Raw genomic sequence first — 20,024 nt, 5'->3', positions numbered from 1 at the left:
TATATTATACTTTTTAAACTTTTTACCAACGTCATCTGTTACGATAAAATAAAACTAAATAGAATTAAACGAGTCTTTTAAGTCCTCTACAGTAAAAAGAGCTACGAACGGTAATTTTCCTAAGTATTTCGTGCTACACGCGATAGGTGGCGCTTAAACAAGTTGAATAATTTACTTTTATGAATTAATTATCATTATATATTATTCCTTACGAATATCTGATAGATACTGACATAATATGAGAAAAATTGAATTTTTTATTAAACTATCAAATATTGTACTGCTCATATTTATAGTCAGGTCGACAGATTAACCAGTAAATTGTATAATGCTAAGTACCTTATGCTTTAGAATACCTATCAATCTGTGCAATTGTATACATTATCCTCTATATTATATTAGCGTAAGTAGTTTTTTTTGTTCCAGTGATTATGGGACGATAGTTAACATATAAAAAAAAAGTAATGGTCTCATTTTGAAGAGCTCCTGACACAGATGTGCAGAAAAATTAAAAAGATTCCTAATTGCAATTTTCTAAATCGTTACGATTTAACAAAGAAACAATTTTAGAGAGAGGAAAAACGTTACTGGCCGGTTTTATAATTTATATCTCAATAGCAAACAAAATAAAATAGAAGTTATTGACTTTGTTATTTTTAAATATTCATACATTATACTTGGAACTAATCATTATAGCGCATGTTACTTTCTAGTGATAACATAACTACTGAAAAAAGATTACTAGTTACGAACAGTTTTATCTATACAAATTATAGGGGCAAAAATAAACAAATAATGTTCGCGCCTACGACAACTAATTTATCTGTATATATAATACAGATCATTGATATAATTTTAAATAGCATTAGTTTCTCAATCAACCTTTTTTTACAACATTTTTATAAAAAAAAATGTGTCATCGCGAGTGTGTTGTTTTCCTTCTTTTGTTTTTTTTCACTTACTTATAAGCCATCTTATTAACTAACGATACAAGCTGTACTAGATTACAATAACATATTATACAAGTTTTTCAAGCAAATTTTGTTTTATTGAGTCCGGTATCGGACTCCAGTGTCTAAGTAATAGACATAATTGGCGACCGTGACAGGACAAAATCTGTCGAAGACAATATCGATTCAAGCATTTTGATTGTGGAAGCTTGGAGTCCTGCTGGAATTGGTCAGCAACAGCGCCATAGCAATCAGCTATCGGGCAGCACCGCACCGAGTCCAGTCAAGTATTGAGGAACGAGCCCACGGAACATTTGTGCACATTTGAAAGGAACCACGGAGCTAGCACTGCCGGTCGTTGGACATTGGACTACTCACAGCGCAGCAGACTATAATTGCAGCTAAGTGTCCCTTTCAGTGCCCTAATCCCTCTTCAATCATTTTATGAACATCCTCTAATGGTGTTAACTTGTGCAAACATAATAGATAATACGTAATTATATTTTTGCCTTTGCGAATAAGCTATGGTAGGTATTGCGTCATTCGATTTTATTGTCGAGTTCTCTCTAGAAAATAAGTAATCTCTCCGTTTACTTGTTATATTTAAACAATATCAGGCAGAGATTAATATCAAATATAGTTGTTAAATCTTAAATTGGCCTTTTTTAGTACTTTTAAGGCTGCCGTTAGTAAATTTTATCGTCGATATAGCGACCGTAACTAAATTTACCATTGCTTAGGTGCCTCTTTAATTCTTTTTGTTTATTCATGAAGCCCTAAACGCCGTCATTCTTGTGTCCCACGTGACTTTCTGTGTGGTGATTATTCCACCGAATATTCCAGAGGTGCCGTGATAGTGAGCGGGACCGATACTTCCCGCCACCGCCGCCGCGCCGTAGCGCCGCACCGCCACGTCGCCGCGCTGTTTGTGCCCGCTAAGGCATCTCCTCGACCTCCAGTGCGGTAGATGCCACCGGAAAGGGGCGTGAGCATTTTCATTCGTTATTTTTAGTTTTAAACTTAATTTGATTTCTTCCTCACGAATTTTGCTATAATCTTTAACATTTTACGATGGGAATCGAGGACGACGTAAAAAAATTGGCGGAACTAATTACCAAGCGTAGTTCTATTAAGGGACAAATAACCAAGTTTAAAAATTATGTTGATAGATTCGATAAGTTGGAAACGCTTACTACGACGGAAAGGGCCGAACTTACTCTTAAGCTTAGTAGATTTGAAGCGTTATCTTCTAAATTTGATGATTTACAAAGCAACATTGAGGTTATTAATTATAATAAGTTAGACGAGGAGCTCGCAGAACGAGAAATCATTGAGAGGGCCTTTATTAGCAATATTGTGGCGGCTCAAACACTGTTGCAGGTGCAGAGTCACGTTGACAGTGACCACGAATCTAGTAACTATCATAATGTAAGCCATTGTGGGCTCGACCATAATGAAACCGGTATTAGGCTTCCGTTAATTAACATTGCTAAGTTTGATGGTTCGCATCTTAAGTGGATGGAATTTCGAGATACATTTAAATCTCTAGTTCATGAAAATAGTCGAATTAGCCCCGTGAATAAGTTTCATTATTTACTGTCATATTTAGAGGGGGAACCAGCTCGTACTGTTGCGAATCTCGAAGTTTCTTCCAATAATTATGCGGAGGCTTGGAGCCTGCTATCACAGCGTTATGACAACAAACGTTTATTAATAGATCATCACCTCAGTTCGCTTTTTAATATTACCGCTCTACAAAAAGAATCTGAAAAGTCGCTGCGCTTCCTAGTCGATCACGTGACTAAGAATTTGCGTGCACTGTCCAATCTAGGACAGGCAACTGAGCATTGGGACGTTATTGTCATACATTTGGTTTCATCTAAGCTAGATAGTAACACATTCATGAGATGGGAGGAACACCGTAATACGATGTCAACTGATACACCCACGTTTAAAGATTTTCACAAGTTTCTGAACGATCGTGCATCCATTCTAGAATCAGTACACCGCAGTAGGGCTGAGAGCTCTTCTAAATCTCATGGTCAGCAGCGAGCCGCGACTACTACTAATGCTAAACCGGAACGTTCACACTTGAAGTTATATGCGTGCACTAGTAACAGCAACACTAATAGTAATCAACAACAAAGACAGTCTCCTTCTAATTTATGTGCTTGTTGTAATTCCACTGAGCATAAGATATTTGATTGTCCATCATTTAAGGCGATGAGCGTTAGTGATCGTATAACCAAGACGACTAAATTGAAACTATGTAAGAATTGTTTGAAGCCTGGTCATTTTTCTCGTCAATGTCGCTTCGGTCCTTGCCGAGAGTGTAAAAAAAGGCACAACTCACTCCTGCACCTTACTACAAATATCGAAGGCAATACAACTAGTGCTGTAAGCAATATTAGCCCCGTCGACACACTAGCTAACTTTTGTAATGAGAATATTAGTCAAGTCCTACTGTCGACGGCTCTGATTGAGGCTGTCAATCCAAGGACGCGTAAATCGGTAGCCGTGCGTGCCTTATTAGATTGTGGTAGCCAAACCTCATTTTTAACTTTAAATTTGAAAGGAAAATTGTCTCTAGATGTCACTCCTTTAAGCTCTACGAATGTCATTGGCTTTGGTAATAATTATTCAGGAACTATCACAGAATGTTGTGCTGTTCAAATTAAATCATTTAATACGTCTTTTAATGTTACATCCAACTTTTATGTCATGAACCAACTTACTAGTTCGCTACCTAATTCTAGTTTTGATATTAGTTCACTTAAAATTCCTAGCAATATTATCCTAGCGGATCCCAAGTTCTATGAACCGTCTCAAGTTGATATGCTCATCGGTTCGGATCTGTTTTGGGACATAATCGGCTCTGAGCAACAGTCATTGGGCCCAGGGTGTCCTAGATTACACAGTTCAAGGTTGGGCTGGCTTATTGGTGGTCCTGTGCCTTTGTATAGCAAGGAAACTAATAATAATGTAAAGTGTAATACTGTTTTTACTAATTTTGCACAAGGTGATGATGATCCTTATATTAAAATGAGTAGGTTTTGGGAAATAGAGGAGATTCCTTCTAAAGTTCATTTAAATGACAGCGAGCAGGCATGTGAAAGGCATTTCGTGCAACACACCCGTCGCTTGTCCAATGGTAGATTCTGTGTGAGACTTCCTTTGTTTAAATCACCCGACTGTCTTGGTGATTCACATACCATGGCCAAGAAAAGATTTTATAATTTAGAGAAGCGCTTTAAGAGACAGCCTGAGGTCAAATCTCAGTATATAGCGTTTATCCGGGAATACGCAGAATTGGGTCATCTCTCGGAAGTAACACTCGATAGTCCTACATTGAATTTATGTTACTACTTGCCTCATCATCCGGTGTTCAAAGAGAACAGTGAGTCAACCAAAATAAGGGTGGTGTTTGACGCATCTGCTCGCACCTCTTCCGGCGTATCTGTCAATGACATACAGATGGTTGGGCCTCAAATTCAAGACTCTTTGTTTTCCATATTAGTTCGGGCTCGCCTGTACAAGTACATCCTGACCGCGGATATAGAAAAGATGTACCGGCAAGTTGTGATAGATGAGTCTGATCGCAATTTACAACTTATCTTATGGAGAGAAGATGAGCGTGAGCCTCTCAAAACACTGAGACTTAATACTATTACTTACGGTTTCGCAAGTGCTAGCTATTTGAGCACGAGTTGTCTTTGGCAGCTGGGGGAGGAGTGCGAGGATCCACTCACGAAAACTATTTTACAACATGACCTTTACGTGGATGATCTAATTACTGGCTGCAATGACGAATATGAATTGAAATGCATTCAACAATCTGTCTCGGAGGCCTTAAAGGCAGGATGCTTTAATTTACGCAAATATAAATCGAACTCTCTTTTAGTTCTGCAGTCCTGTTCTTCAAGCTCTTCTGATAAACTGGTTTTAAGTGAGTCTGCCAGCGCTCTCGGTTTAGGGTGGGACTCAGCAACAGATTGCTTATTTTATTCTTTTGACATGCCTCCTAGTACTCAGAAAATAACTAAGCGATTTATATTATCGACATCTTTTAAAATCTTTGACCCACTAGGTTTTGTGTCCCCCTGTATAATTATCCCTAAATTAATTATGCAGCAGTTATGGCTAGATAAAGTTGATTGGGATGACGAAATTTCAAATGATATGCAAAGGGCTTGGCTTAAATTTTATAATACTCTAAATATTTTATTTGCAATCTCTATACCTAGGAAGGTTTTATGCGACTTACCAGTTATAATAGAATTACATTCCTTCAGCGACGCCTCGCAGAGAGCGTACGGCGCGTGCATTTTTATTAAGTCTGTAGATGCAGCAAACAACGTAAGTGTTAATCTTTTATGTTCTAAATCGAAAGTTGCACCTGTGAAGGCCTGCACTATACCTCGCTTAGAACTATGCGCCGCTGTGCTAGCGGCTCGTCTATGTAAGGTAGTCGTTGACTCGTTGAGGTTTCCTATAGAACGCAGGATTCACTGGTGTGACTCTAGCGTCGTCCTTGCTTGGCTGCACACTAGCTCTAGAAAACTTAAAACATTTGTGGCCAACAGAGTCGCAGAGGTGCTGGAGTTAACCGATGTTGGGTGTTGGCGCTATGTTCCTACTTTTCAGAATCCGGCTGATCTCATTTCCCGCGGGGCGTATCCTGAAGAACTTAGGAATAATAATTTGTGGTGGTCTGGTCCGGAGTTTTTATTGCAAGACGAATCATCTTGGCCTACCTTGTCCAAAAATCTTCAACAAGACTTAAATGGTCTAGAGTTAAGAGCAAATGTTGCTAATCTAGATAATAGCATTTCATCGGTAATTCAATTCCATAACTTTTCTAAATTAAATCGACTTAAGCGAGTGTATGCATACGTGTTGCGATTTCTTTACAATTTAAGAAATCCTAAGTCTAAGCGTCTAGAAGCATTAATTGTGCAAGAATTGCAAGGCTCTTTTCATTTGCTTTGTCGCGTAGCACAACAGGAATCATTTCCTGTCGAATACGGCTTATTGGCTCAAAATAGGACAATCAGTTCTCGGTCTAGCATTATAGCTCTTACACCTTTCATGGATGCTAGTGGATTGATACGTGTAGGAGGTCGCTTAGACCAATCGTCGCTTCCATTTGAGAGCAAGCATTCAATTTTATTACATTCATCACACTACCTAACTAAACTTATCTTTGAGCGGGAGCATTTGCATAAGTTACACGCTGGTCCACAGTTGCTTCTCGCTAGTGTGCGGAACTATGTGTGGCCCATTAATGGCCGGCGCCTCGCGAGAAGTACTGTGCACAATTGTTTACAGTGTAGGAAGGTGCAAGGCAAGACTTTGACTCCGTTGATGGGAAACTTGCCCTCACAGCGTATTACGGTGGACTTCCCGTTTCGTAGTGTTGGTGTGGATATGGCTGGTCCTTTCCTTATCCTAAATCGAAAGGGACGCGGAGCAAAAACAACAAAATGTTATTTATGTATCTTTGTTTGTTTGAGGTTTAAATGCTTGCACTTGGAAGCTGTCAGCGACCTTTCAAGAGAAGCTTTCATTTTAACTTTACGTAGATTTGTGGCCCGTCGCGGAAGGCCTACAGAGATTTTTTGTGATAACGGCCGAAATTTTGTAGCCGCCTCGAAAGAAATAGGCAATTTTTTAAAATCTAATAAGAATTCCATACATTCCTTTTGTAGTGAGGAAGAAATTAAATTTGTATTTTCTCCTACCTATGCTCCCCATTTTGGTGGCATCTGGGAGGCTGGAGTGAAATCCGCAAAGTTTCACATCAGGCGTGTTATGGGCAATTCGCATTTAACATACGAGGAGATAGGCACCCTGTTTGCGCAAGTTGAAGCCATACTAAATAGCCGTCCCATCTGTCCTATGTCTTCGTCTCCAAATGACCTTCAATTCCTCACCCCGGGGCACTTTCTGCTTGGTCGGCCGCTAACCGCATTGCCATCACCGAATCTCGTCGATTGCAAGGCTTCTAGTCTCCGACGTTACCAACGGCTCGAACAAATTCGACAACATTTTTGGAGAAGATGGCAGCACGAGTACTTGGCAGAGCTACAACAGAGAACAAAGTGGCGCGTTCCTGACATCCCTTTGAGGCTTGGAGACCTGGTGCTATTGCAAGAGGAAAATATGCCACCACTGTGTTGGCGTGTAGGGCGCATCAGTAAGCTGTTCCCTGGCGCTGACGGTGTATGTCGCGTGGCGGACGTTCAAACGACTCGAGGGACATTTCGAAGACCTTTCACACGACTAAGCCCTCTACCAGTAACAGAGAATCAAACTGAGGGTTAAAATCTGGTGATTTTAACGGCGGGGATGATGTTCGCGCCTACGACAACTAATTTATCTGTATATATAATACAGATCATTGATATAATTTTAAATAGCATTAGTTTCTCAATCAACCTTTTTTTACAACATTTTTATAAAAAAAAATGTGTCATCGCGAGTGTGTTGTTTTCCTTCTTTTGTTTTTTTTCACTTACTTATAAGCCATCTTATTAACTAACGATACAAGCTGTACTAGATTACAATAACATATTATACAAGTTTTTCAAGCAAATTTTGTTTTATTGAGTCCGGTATCGGACTCCAGTGTCTAAGTAATAGACAAATAATAATGAATAAAAAGAGCTTGGTTCTTTCTATATGACCACTTCCTATTATTGCCGTAGTATTGTAATGTAACAAATACCTTTATATATATATTTTTTTTTAAATGTAATAAAAAAAGCTAAGAATATCGGATATAAGGGATATGGTGTCATGAAAATTTGCCTCCGTAAACAGAAACAGATAGTCAAAGCATTATATGAATATAAATAACTAGTTTTTGCCTGCGGCTTCATTCGCGTTTTAGTAGTTGGTCATTAAAATAGTAGCCTATTTCGTTTATTAGAATTCAGGCCTGCTTAATACTAAATTTAGCTCAAGAAAGAGCGACAGACAGACAGATTTAATTTCGCATTTTTAATATCAGTATAAATTACAATTGAAATGGTTTTATCTTGATTAAACTTCATAATATATTATCATAAAAATAATTGAATGTGTATATGAGTGCGTTATATTTATTTAGCTTACAATGCTATCGTATAAATAATTCCAGCATATTTATGTCATCGATTACAAGTATGTCCGTACAAACTTCACATGAAATTAGGGTTTTGTCTCTGATATAAAAAAATATATAATGTCTAGTAAACCTCCGAAATGATCCAAATTTATAAATGTAATAGAAAAAAAATGAAGGTAAAGCCTTAAGGTATTTGTTTGTATAAGGAATAACTATCTATAAAAAGTTATCTAACTCATGTTGTCACCTTGCGTAATATTGATTGTTTACTCAAGGTTTTAGTGCAACAAATCACTGTATATTTAGTGGTCGTCATCGATCAGAACATTTAAAAATATTCTAAAGAAAAGACAGAAGTTAATTTCTTATTTACCATTATAGCAAATATTTACAGTTAAGAAAACAGTTCATGTTTATCTATCATTACTAGATAAAAATATAATATTTAAAATGTTGTCATTGAAAATTCCTATAATACCTAAATAGTTGTAAAGTTGGATTATAGATAATAATATTATTTATTTATTTGCTTTAAAATAATTTATAAAAATACGAACTTGAACAACAATTTGTTAACATTTTTTAATACTTAATTTTTTTTAAGTATCGTTACAGAGGCGGTGACTCTAAAATGAAAACAATTTAATAAGAAAAAACGTTATTATTATTTTTTTTTAAAAAGCAAATTGTATTAGTACTATGACATAATAAATAATGGAACTTAGTAAAATTAAGGGAAATCTTGCATCTATGATGAAAATACGACCAGCTTGTAGTGTACCAAAGGCCACGTCGCTTAAACGCAAAATATTCTTACATGTTTCTTTTGCATCTGAAATATTAAATAAGCTATGTTAAGTAATATAGCTCAACGTTTGCTGACTCATATTCTAAAGATTAATTATAATAGGTACCAGATTTTCTGCCGGAGTTAGCTTAAGAACCGGATATACTGTATATTACAATAAAAAAGTAATTCGTATAATCGACCATCAAGCAATTCCGAATTTTCAATTATCTGCCTAGAGGCTTCAGGCAAAGAAAACTTTAAAATATAATTATAAAATTTGTGTTTAATGAAATTGTTGAAGTCAAATTAATCTCCTATTTAAATTTGGCATATCTTTTATTTGAGTAAATAACCGCCGGTAGTAAGTAGTTGGCAGAAAGTGCATTAAAAATTATGCTGTTGCGGATTTTCGGACATATGGATGGTGTTTATGATGCGATGTTCAAAAATGAATTTCGACATCCAGGATTAATCGCAACAAATTACTCGGAACGTTCTCCGAGATAAGTGTGGTATATTATGTAGAGTGAGCCAACAACTCCAAAGTCAAGGCGATAATTTGAGCCACTCTCCGTTAAATACGGTGAAAAGGAATAATCTGATACTGAGCAGCACCCGCCTAGAGGTGAGAGTAGTACTTCCAGAATAAGGTTCGAAACATCTATACCAAGTATTCCGTATTCGACAAATGGTGTCTTTTTAGCGGTTAAAGTGCAAATTTGTCTCTTTTTGGCGTTAAATTGGACCAGGTTTACCCAGCCACAATCCGAGACTTTTTAAGAAAGACTCGATTTCAGACAAAAGTATGTTCCATTTTTTTTTTCAAAGTGTTTCCGGTAAATAGTAGCATGGCTCGTGTATAAGGTATCGACGGCTTTCGTCTACATAACAGTGAATGTTACTGATTTGCACCAAGTTATTTATATGCAGAAGAAGTAATACTACGCAGTATATACCGTATAGATAGTATGCAGTGAAGGTGATAGTACGCAGTCTTGTGGAACGCCAGAATTGACGAATTTTATGGCAGAGTATGCGCCCACGACAACATACCGTACTGGTGGTCGCTAATCAGCTGGTGCTCTTCTAGAGCTAGCAGCTTATAATGAACTCCGTTATCTTTGAGAACAAGATGATGTCTATAGGCCTATAATTGGACGAATATTAACGTTTGCCCTTTTTAGATCGGGTGCACCAAAGCAGTCTTCCATCAGTTCCACTCGACTTATGAATATCCAAGGAAATAATTGTCTTATGAACTCCACTCATCATACCGCGGGTTTGTTAGTAGTGATTTTCCTCTGTCATGCAGAGTTGAGTGAGACCAGGATAGAGCACCGAGCTCTGTCTTCGCCATAGCAATGACGTTTTTTTCTCTTGCTCTCTGAATGCGATGGTATTTATATCATGCATTAGCCATGGCTTGGAAGCGTTATCACTTTCAGCATGACGCAGTTTTGCAGAAGCAACCAAAACAAGGCTGGGACACACACAGAATACAGAATACGAAATGAACAGTTCCATACCCTGTACCCAAATCTGTGACAGTGTCAGCAACAACGTTCGTGTCATCAAGCGAGAAAAAAATGTGCCTCGATGGGTAAGATGCAAAGAAAGACCGCATCTTATCCCAATTCACCGACCTGTAGTGCCACACTCAGCAGCAGCCCACAAAGCGAGGCCGTGTGGAGCAACTGGTGCTGTACGCCAGACGAGAGATTAATCCTACGACCCCAGAGGGGAATTGACAGTAACGTGGTAACCATCCGGATGAGAAGACAGCAGAAGTTTTTGCGCTGGCATGGTGACCAGTTGTGTTCAATCATAAGTCAAGAACAGATCTACCCACATGATCGGTAGAGCGTGATCTAAGCCAATTGGCATGGTGGGAATTAGAATCACCAAGAAATACGATCTCTGTGGAAGGGATCAGCTGCAATATATCTATAGCTAGTTGGACGTACTCATCGCAGTCTACACCCTTCAAGGCTGCCAAGGCGATGAGAGCATCTCCGAAGTAAGTGCACACCCCAGCCCGCTGTACAAAGGAATTTTCCAATTTGTACCTCGGGTTCTCAAGTCTCAAGATGGAAGTTAACGGCGTTCAAGTTGCAGTGGTGCGAAGGTGTGCAGTGGTGCACTACCACTAGTAAAATTATTTATATTTCATTTATATTATTATTTTTATATTAACAATAAAATCAGCTTATGATATTTAAATAATATTAAAAATTCTTACCATCTGATTTATTTTCATTAATAACTTTAATACAGACGAGCCGGGCTTCATTAACAGTCAAATAAAATAATTGACATGAAATACTTAAAAGAAATATAATCGAAATATCTTTAACTATGACGATAAATTGTAATATTCTGTCAATCTCCCAACTCATTAGTGGCTGAAAATTCAAAGCATTAACTTACGTTAGCTTTTTGATTTCTACTTGCAATGACTTGACTGTAAGTCTTACTTGGTCGTAGGGCTCAGAGCAAGCCCGTCTGAGTTGATACCAACCACTTATCAGATATTCTACCGCTCAACAACAATACTTAGTATTGTTGTGTTTTATTTTGTTGTTTTAGGGTAGGTAAGCTAATGTAACAAGGAAATGGTTAATATTTCTTACAGCGCCAATGTCTACGAACGGTGTAAACCACTTACCGTCAAATGGCCAATTTTTCTGCCTACCTATTACATGAAAAAGTAATTTGTAAAAATCATTAGCTTATTTTAAATGTATATTTTGGTATGAAAATGAACTTTATGCTTACGTATCGACCCGCATATTGACTTTCTATTACTAGGATAAATTCTGCGTACAACATTGCAACTACAAATGTTTTCAAAGTGTGATGTACGGCCTGAGACAAAAAAAATTAAAATTACGATCAAATAAAAAAAATAGAGTTAATTGTTCTGAGAGTAAATCTATTAGTGCATATTTAAAATATAATACAAATTATCTTTGTACGGTTTGTGTGTTTGAAAGAAAGTGCCATAAAAATACTGATCCGATTTTTAAAGAAAAAATATTTTCAATAATAATATGTAGAGAGCTGCTACAGTGTAAGCTTTTGATGAAAATATGTATTACAAATAGTTTACTATTTGTATGTGTTTTTTTACATAACATTTAATGTATTATCGAGAACAAAATGATTAGCCACGCGATAAAACAGCTTATTACTTACATAAATCTGGAATGTCTTTTTGTAAATATCATATGTATGCAATATTTTTTTATAAATTTGAAATAGTCTTTCCCACTCTTGTTGCACTTTTTCTTCTTTTAATTTATTAATTTCTATCTCCTGTTGGTTAGAAACATCTATAAAATCATACTAACAATGTAAATAAGTGATATTTGGTTGTTTTACTATATACATCAAAAAATATTTTACCTGGATGTGATAAACTTGCTTCCAGCGATGCTCCTCCGTAACTAATTGGTGTTTCTGATTGTCTACTTATGTATTTTAATTCAGAAATCCATAAACTTAATTGGTTTTGTATTAAATTGATAATGCGACAAGCGTAAACAGTATTTATATTAAGATATATCAGAATTAAATCAGAAACAACCGTTACCTTACATTTATTGGTGTATAATAAGTTAAATATAAAAAATAAAAAATGAAACGTAATAATTGAAGCTATTAACAAATAAGAAATCACAGTAGAAGTTTTAAATCCTTTATAAACATTATACTGGAACATTTTAAATACTCTCTGAATATTTAGTACTAGTTCTACATTATATTTTCTCAAAAAAATATTTGAAATATATACAATGACAAGCGTAGCAAAGTTAAGTATCAAGTCAAAGGTAACCATGAAAGATATACTTAAATTGCCAAACGTAATTGCTATTTGTATTATCACAGCATAGCTCCAAATACACAAAACGCAAGGAAAAAAACAACCCAGGAATGACAAACAATCCATACTGGTACTGTTAAAGGTAATGAAACTCTTGTAAATGCTATATCTCGGTAATAAAAAACAACATTCGATTAAATGAAATGGCAAAATCATGGCACGTACTTCTTCATGCAAAATATTATCATATAACATTTCATTATAACTATTATAAGCCATGAGTACTAAAAATTCTTTCGTTTTCTTGATTTCTTTGGATAACTTATTGAAAGATCATCTGTCCTAATAACGCATAAGAGAAATATTCTTTAGGTGATTTTATTATAATTTGCCAAACCGATTTTGTTTTATTATTTCTCATCGAATTTAGATATACTGCCTACTGGAAGTATTGATTTAGTTATTACTTTGACTTTTATATACTTACTTAATGTAAGTAATAATGTACATATCTTATCTAAACATCAACTAACATAGTAACCTAATAAAAAAAAATATAAAAAGGTTTTATATTAATGATGCTTTGTATGATTGTAGGTAACTTTCAATTTAAATAATGTTTTGTAAAATATTATTCCGAAAATATCAGCATATCGTCAGAGTTTCTGTCGCAATATTATAATGCTAAACGATTATTTATTAAAGTGGATAACATTAAAGGATCTTTTTTATATATTTATTAAGACTTAGATAAACATTTTATTTTTTACGGAAAACTAATTTTTGAATAGTCCAAAATGTAAGGTAATTTAATTCACATTTTTTTATGATATCGGTAGGCGGACGAGCAAATGGGCCACCTGATGGTAAGTGGTCACCGCCGCCCATAGACAATGGCGTTGTAAGAAATATTAAACATTCCTTACATCACCAATGCGCCACCAACCTTGAGAACTAAGATGTTACGTCCCTTGTGCATGTAGTTACACTGGCTCACTCATCCTTCAAACCGGAACACAACAATACTGAGTACTAGAATATAAGGCGGTAGAATATCTGATGAGTGGGTGGTACCTACCCAGACGGGTTTGCACGAAGTCCTACCACCAAGTGAAGGTCTATGGAACAGACCTCGATGTATTCTATGCAAGGAAAATGAAGGAACGTCATTCTCCTTGCTTATTAGCTTTAAAACGACTTCAACTGCTTAACATAAACTTTAAATAGGATAAAAATATTATCTAATTATTCTTTTAGATTGGGTGAGATTAATTATTCTTTCAAATTACAAGTTTCAAGATGAATTATAAAAATACGAATGTGAAAAAAACATGTTCACATGTATAAATACTTTTTTTTTTAATTCACATGGAGAGTCATCAAACTTGACACTTGAATTATTGCAAGCCTTAGAAGATACTATTCATGAAGTACGGAATCATGGATGCGAGCACCGACGACGGCAATGTAGCAAAGCCACAACAGTAATAATAAAAAAAGTGATCAATTCCCATAAATACTGATCAGTCAGTTAAATACTCAGTCAGCTCAGTCGGTCATAGCTGAGGATATCTGTAACCAAAGTGTCGAATTCTGGGTTATAATAAGTAGTATGAAATCACTGGTTCTCATACCGGTTCAAGTGCACAACCGCCAGGCGGCCTAATCCAAGCAAAACGATTTTCATGCCTATACCCATTTTCGTGGAGTGCGTTTTACGCTTTACTTAAAACTATAGCTCCATAGTAGATAATAGTAGAAATTTTACGTTATTCTACAATAGGCACGCATTCGTTGACACCAACACAAAACCATCAATATTTTCACGTGATAAATCACTTGAAAGAGATATTTATGTAGGATGCACTTTCTGTCGCTAGCACGTTGTCTCATTTAGAGAAACATATCTAGGTAGAGCGCCTTGTTGACATGCACTAGTATGAGATGCTACAATGTCAATTTTGATATCCCTGACACTAAGCTGATGGTTATGGTTATGAGTATATGGGTAAAAATCATTCCTTTTTTTTGCTTTGAAATTTGTCCACTCGCGATATTTAAAAAGAATATTTATTAACTAATACTATGGGTACTTATATCTAGTAGAGATGTACGCCCTATACCTAAATATATACTATAACTTTTTAGCAAATATTCGATTATTTTCTAATGGATTACGCATTCTCTCCATACGAAATAATTTGTGCTCTTAATGACTCGCGTTACAAAAAATATCAGTATTAAAATTCTGATTAAGATATTTAAATATTTATTGTTGAATTAATACAATTTGACATTTATAACAATCATTCTTAATATTATTTATTTATTTTTAATCTTAGTGTAAATTACACCGTTGTACAATTTGGTCATAGGTGGAAGAGGATGGAAAGATCAGCTGATTATTGTAGTATTATTTACTGTTTCTTATTACAAGTTTTAAGATGATTTATAAAAATACGAATTTTAAAGAAAAAGTTTACACTTATACTTTATATATTATTATTTTTTCCATTTTATTTACAGAAGCTTTGACATTAAAAAAAATATAACGTTATATTATTTTTTTAAAAAGACGAATTGTATTAGTACTATGATATAATAAATTATGGAACTTAGTAAAAGTAAGGGAAATTTTGCATCTATGACGAAAATACGACCAGCTTGTAGTTTACCAAAGGCCACGTCGCTTAAACGCAAAACATTCTTACATGTTTCTTTTGCACCTGAAATATTAAATTAGTTATGTTAAGTATTCAAGGTTCTTATAATGCCCGACGTTTATTGCCTCTTATTCTAGAGATAATCCATAGTAGAGAAAAGTTAAAAAAATCGTAAAATTCACCATCAAGTGGGACCGAATTATTCAGTGTAGGTGGCTGCCTAGAGGCCCTGCATCGGCTAGAGAATTCAAATTTATAATTTGTTTCTATTAAATTGGTTGAATCCAAATATGTCTCCTATTTATTTATGACGTAGCTTTTATTGAAGTTAAAAAAGGAATATATATTTTAGGAACTTAGAAAATGGTCTCGAGACGTACTTTATTATCTAGGGCCACCAACATTGTAAATCTGACCCTATCAAAATAGGGATGTCATACATAAATCACAACCACTTTGAAGAAGAAAAGTCGTTCTGTCGATGTTTCGTGATGCGCCCTGTCAATTTATGAACATGACAGCTGCAAATAATTTAAAATGACGGACGAAATGTAACATTAACATTATTAACTGCGAGTCGATTTTAAAAAACACTCCGATCCGATCTCCGAGAAAAAGAGTATAATTATTTTATTTTATGTAACTATCTATTCATTTCTTTTTTTATTTTAATATTATTCTTATATCCATAATAATCAATTTATTATATTTAAATAATATTAAAAATTCTTACCATCTGACTTATTTTCGTTAATAACTCTAATACAGGCGCGGCGGGCCTTATTAACAGTTGAATAAAATACTTGACATGAAATACTAATAAAAAATATAATCATAATATCTTTAGCTATGATAGTAAGTAATAATACTCTGTCAATCTCCCAGCTAGTTAGGACCTGAAAATTAAAAGCATTAACTTACGTTAGCCTTTTTTATTGCTATTTGGAAACCTTGACTATAACCTACCAACTAACCTACTTGGTGGTAGGACTCAATGCAAGCCCGCATGGGTTGGTACCACCCACTCATCAGATTTTCTACGGCTAGATACTCAGTATTGTTGTGTTCTGTTTTGTAGGGAGAGTAACCCAGTGTAGCTGCAGGCACAAGAGACATAACACATAGCTCCCGAGATTGATGGCGCATTGATGTGATCTAGGTAATCGTAAATATTTTTTACAAGGCCAATGTCTACGGGCGTTGGTAGCAGCTTACTTCCAGGTTCCCATTTGTCTGCCCACCTACCTGTTACATAAAAAACTAATTTGTAGAAATCATTATTATGATTATATAATAATAAACTTTATGCTTACGTATCGACCTCCATATTGACTTTCCATTATTATAATAAATTCTGCATAAAACATTGAAATTAGAAATGTTTTCAGGCTGTGATGTACGGTCTGAAACAAAAATAAAATAAAATTATGATCAAATTAAAAAAACAAAGAATAAAATTTTGTATAAATCTATTAGTAGAAATAAAAAATAACTGACGTTACAATCACAATTATTATCAAGTTGTAAATATAAAATGCTTCTCTGTATACGATATTATACGTAAAACCTTCGGGGATTACAGCATAGATTTTTTTGGACTTGCTAACATGCGACAGAGCCACATAAAGCTGGCCGCGTGCACTAAAAACTGGAAGAACAGTAAACGAAAAGGTTTTTGGAATAAGATTGGTTCGAGGAATTCAGATAAATACAAAATCATCCGCGCCGCACCCTGTTAAAATCTCTGCTTCTATCACGTTAGAAATTGATCGTCTGTAATCTGGTACGGTACCAGACCTGGAATCCGGTACAGGTACATAGCTTTGGTGGGCTTAAATTTCTAAGGAGGATTTTTATACGGTGACTTTTGAATTATTCTTATGAGTTGGCAGACGCACAAGGATTCAAAACACTCAACTGTATAGTTAGTAGAATCAACCTGTTCCTCAACTCTGATGATCGAGATATACTCTACATAATAATGTATACGAAGACCCTGGGAATACCCTGGAACAAATGGTATAATTTCAATGCTTATTCTAGCGGCTTGGTCGTTACGTAACTTCAAAATAACTTTTTCACAAAGCCAGAAATTTTCAGATAGCCAGATGAAATGAGGTCTTGCATCAATGAAACTGTACAGCATAGGTTTTCATGTAGGATAACTTTTTGATCATTCTTGTAGATATGTATCGCTTCCATTATCTAGTAAAAAATCCGAAAACTCTTGTACATTTTCATTTCATCCGATTCGCGCTCGTATATTTACTGTCAAATGTATATGGATGATGTAACATCATTGGAACTCTTTAAGAAGGTTTTAACCTCATCAGCCCTGGTTTCATAACAGCCTAGCGTCAAAGTCAACACAAAATAATACAGTAATACCCATAGGTTGGTAGTTTTGTTTTGGTTCTATCTACTGCTTCCACCGTTTTACGGGTTGATACACATTCATCCCATATTATAGTCGCTGTTTCTTGAAATATCTTCCGGTCTAAAGCAAACAAAATCAAAAAAAAAAAATCTTTAGGCTTCATACCTACATGTTAGTCATAAAAAAATATAGTTTCTGGCTTTCTTTTAGTTTTCTGATGAACCTAATTATCTTCTATTTAAAGTATATCTAAACTAAACACGACTGAATGCTACTGGACTTCCCATAAGCATTCAGTCGTGTTTAGTAGTTTCTTAATACTGCGTTTCACTTATTCTTTCTCTCTCAGCTTATAATTTACCTCACTCTGACAGATTTGTTCATAGTTATCTTTAGCCGTTAGCCGTCATTCATTGCCGATGTTCATCTTTTCTTGAGAGTTCAGAAGTTATTGTGTTGTTTACGAACAGCTGTTGTTAGCTATCGATAGTGCTTCTCGGTCTAAACTAAAATTTAAGCTACTGCGTTGTCTAAGCTCGAGAGTCTCAATCAAAAAAGGTTTCAGACTCTCGTGATAAAATATGAGCTTCGCGATCGGCAATCAGATTCGCTCTCCGTTCTTCAGACGTTTCCTGAGATTGTCTGAGAACTTAACCTAGATTCTGTCCTAGTAAAACTCTTAGACTCACGTATCAGGGTATGGGATTACGAACCGCAGATAAAAGTGCCTCACTTTGTTGTGACAGTTACTCTGAGTCAGAGAGGATTCATGTTGTGATTCAAAAACGCTGAGCTGAGGCTTTTATAGTACGTTATTCGGCCTGACGGCCTCGAGATGTAGAAAGTCTTGCCTCATAATCTTCTTCAGTTTCTTGCGATTGAGTTAGTCTCATTATTTTAGATGGTTTATCGTGGCTATATCGGGAAAAGTTTGATTGTTTTAAGTCATTTTTATAATGAATAAGTACCGATACCACTATTTAATAAAATGTTTGTATACCAAGAACAAAATAACGTAGGAACTCGTCCAAGTCAGTAACTTACCTTAGTTACAAACTTAACAAACCTAAATTCACGTGACCCTGATAAATAACGTGTAGTCAAAAAAATATCCATGTTTAAGTTTGTAATATATATTATGACATTTTTTTACATACACAAAACAATAAATAACTCTTACTAACTATCGTCGTGGTACTTTTATCTTATAAGATTAAAGTAATTGTAAGCAGAGTTTTTAATAAACATAAAAATAATTAAGAAAGCCTATGTATCTAGCTAGACACACATACAACCAAATTTCAACCTAACTAATAATATATTTACTAACCTACTTATGTTAGTTATTGTTTTATTAAAAAATCTTACCTAACCTATAATACATTCTACAATCTAAACAAAATAATATCATATAAGACTTATTATTGTAAGTGTAAAATTATAACAAACACAATAAGAATTTTAACAAACACATTAAGAAAGTTAATATACCTATCTAAATAAACGAAAATAAAATACAGACAGTTTTTCAACTATAAGGCAACGGAATCAGCCTTAGCTGAATCCCGTTCAATATGCTCGACTAAATCAGTGAGAGCTTAACTTACTTTGAAATTTGTTAGTAATTTCTAAATCTTTGAATCTACATTTTTTAACTTATTGTTTTTTTTTCTTATTAACATTGGACACATCGACTTTTTATCGTAACGGTTTTATATTACTATAATCAACAAAAGTTTCAACCAGTTTTAGATGTTTTTATTTTTAATTGACATATTTTTTCTATTTGTGGTCTGATTTTAATAAAACAAACGCTGTACGTTACTCCAAATTTATTACAGTACATAAGTAAAAACCGCATCCAAATCGGTTAATCTGTTTCCGTGATTAGCGGTAACAAACTAACAGATAATTAGTTATGTAATCTTTTGTGTTAATAACATACGCCTGAATTTTTTAAATAAAATTTAAAATTAATAAATACTTCTACTCAAATATCTTCAATGTATAGATTTCGATCAAATAAGATTTCATTATAGGTAAATATATACTCGCAGATATTATAAAAATTGTGTTTGTAGAGCTTTTGTATTGGAAGAAAGTAACATAAAATAATGTAGAGAGGTGATATAGTGGGTAAGCCTTTAATGAAAATTATGTTTTACAAAATAGTTAACTATTAGTATCTAATTTTGTTATATAAGCTTTAATGTTTTATTGAGAACAAAATAGATTATGATGGGATAAAATAGCAAATTACTTACGTAAACCTGGAATGTCTTTTTGTAAATATCATATGTATCCAATATTTTT

At 34.8% G+C, this 20,024-nt stretch overlaps 2 protein-coding genes across 2 annotated transcripts; both read left to right on the top strand.

Annotated features, from left to right (window-relative positions):
• Positions 1–2,021: 2,021 nt before the first annotated feature.
• On the top strand, positions 2,022–6,024 carry LOC125066424. The gene is made up of 2 exons (XM_047674492.1): positions 2,022–5,786; positions 5,947–6,024. The coding sequence occupies exons 1-2, from the start codon at positions 2,022–2,024 to the stop codon at positions 6,022–6,024; spliced, it is 3,843 nt and encodes a 1,280-aa protein (XP_047530448.1).
• On the top strand, positions 6,019–7,308 carry LOC125066490. The gene has a single exon (XM_047674577.1). It carries the CDS (start codon positions 6,039–6,041, stop codon positions 7,272–7,274), a length of 1,236 nt encoding a protein of 411 aa, XP_047530533.1. The 5' UTR covers positions 6,019–6,038; the 3' UTR covers positions 7,275–7,308.
• Positions 7,309–20,024: the final 12,716 nt, after the last annotated feature.

The sequence above is a fragment of the Vanessa atalanta genome, chromosome 9, assembly GCF_905147765.1.
Source record: "Vanessa atalanta chromosome 9, ilVanAtal1.2, whole genome shotgun sequence".
NCBI classification, from domain to species: domain Eukaryota; kingdom Metazoa; phylum Arthropoda; class Insecta; order Lepidoptera; family Nymphalidae; genus Vanessa; species Vanessa atalanta.
The sequence above is the reverse complement of the archived record's forward strand: the minus strand, read 5'-3'. Positions and strand labels throughout refer to the sequence as shown.

Excerpts from the sequence above, each read along its gene's own strand:
- LOC125066424 (XM_047674492.1), top strand. The coding sequence starts at position 2,022 with ATGGGAATCGAGGACGACGTAAAAAAATTGGCGGAACTAATTACCAAG. Across the intron at positions 5,787-5,946 it reads TAGATAATAGCATTTCATCG|CACAACAGGAATCATTTCCT; the intron begins GTAATTCAATTC and ends TTTGTCGCGTAG.
- LOC125066490 (XM_047674577.1), top strand. The coding sequence starts at position 6,039 with ATGGATGCTAGTGGATTGATACGTGTAGGAGGTCGCTTAGACCAATCG.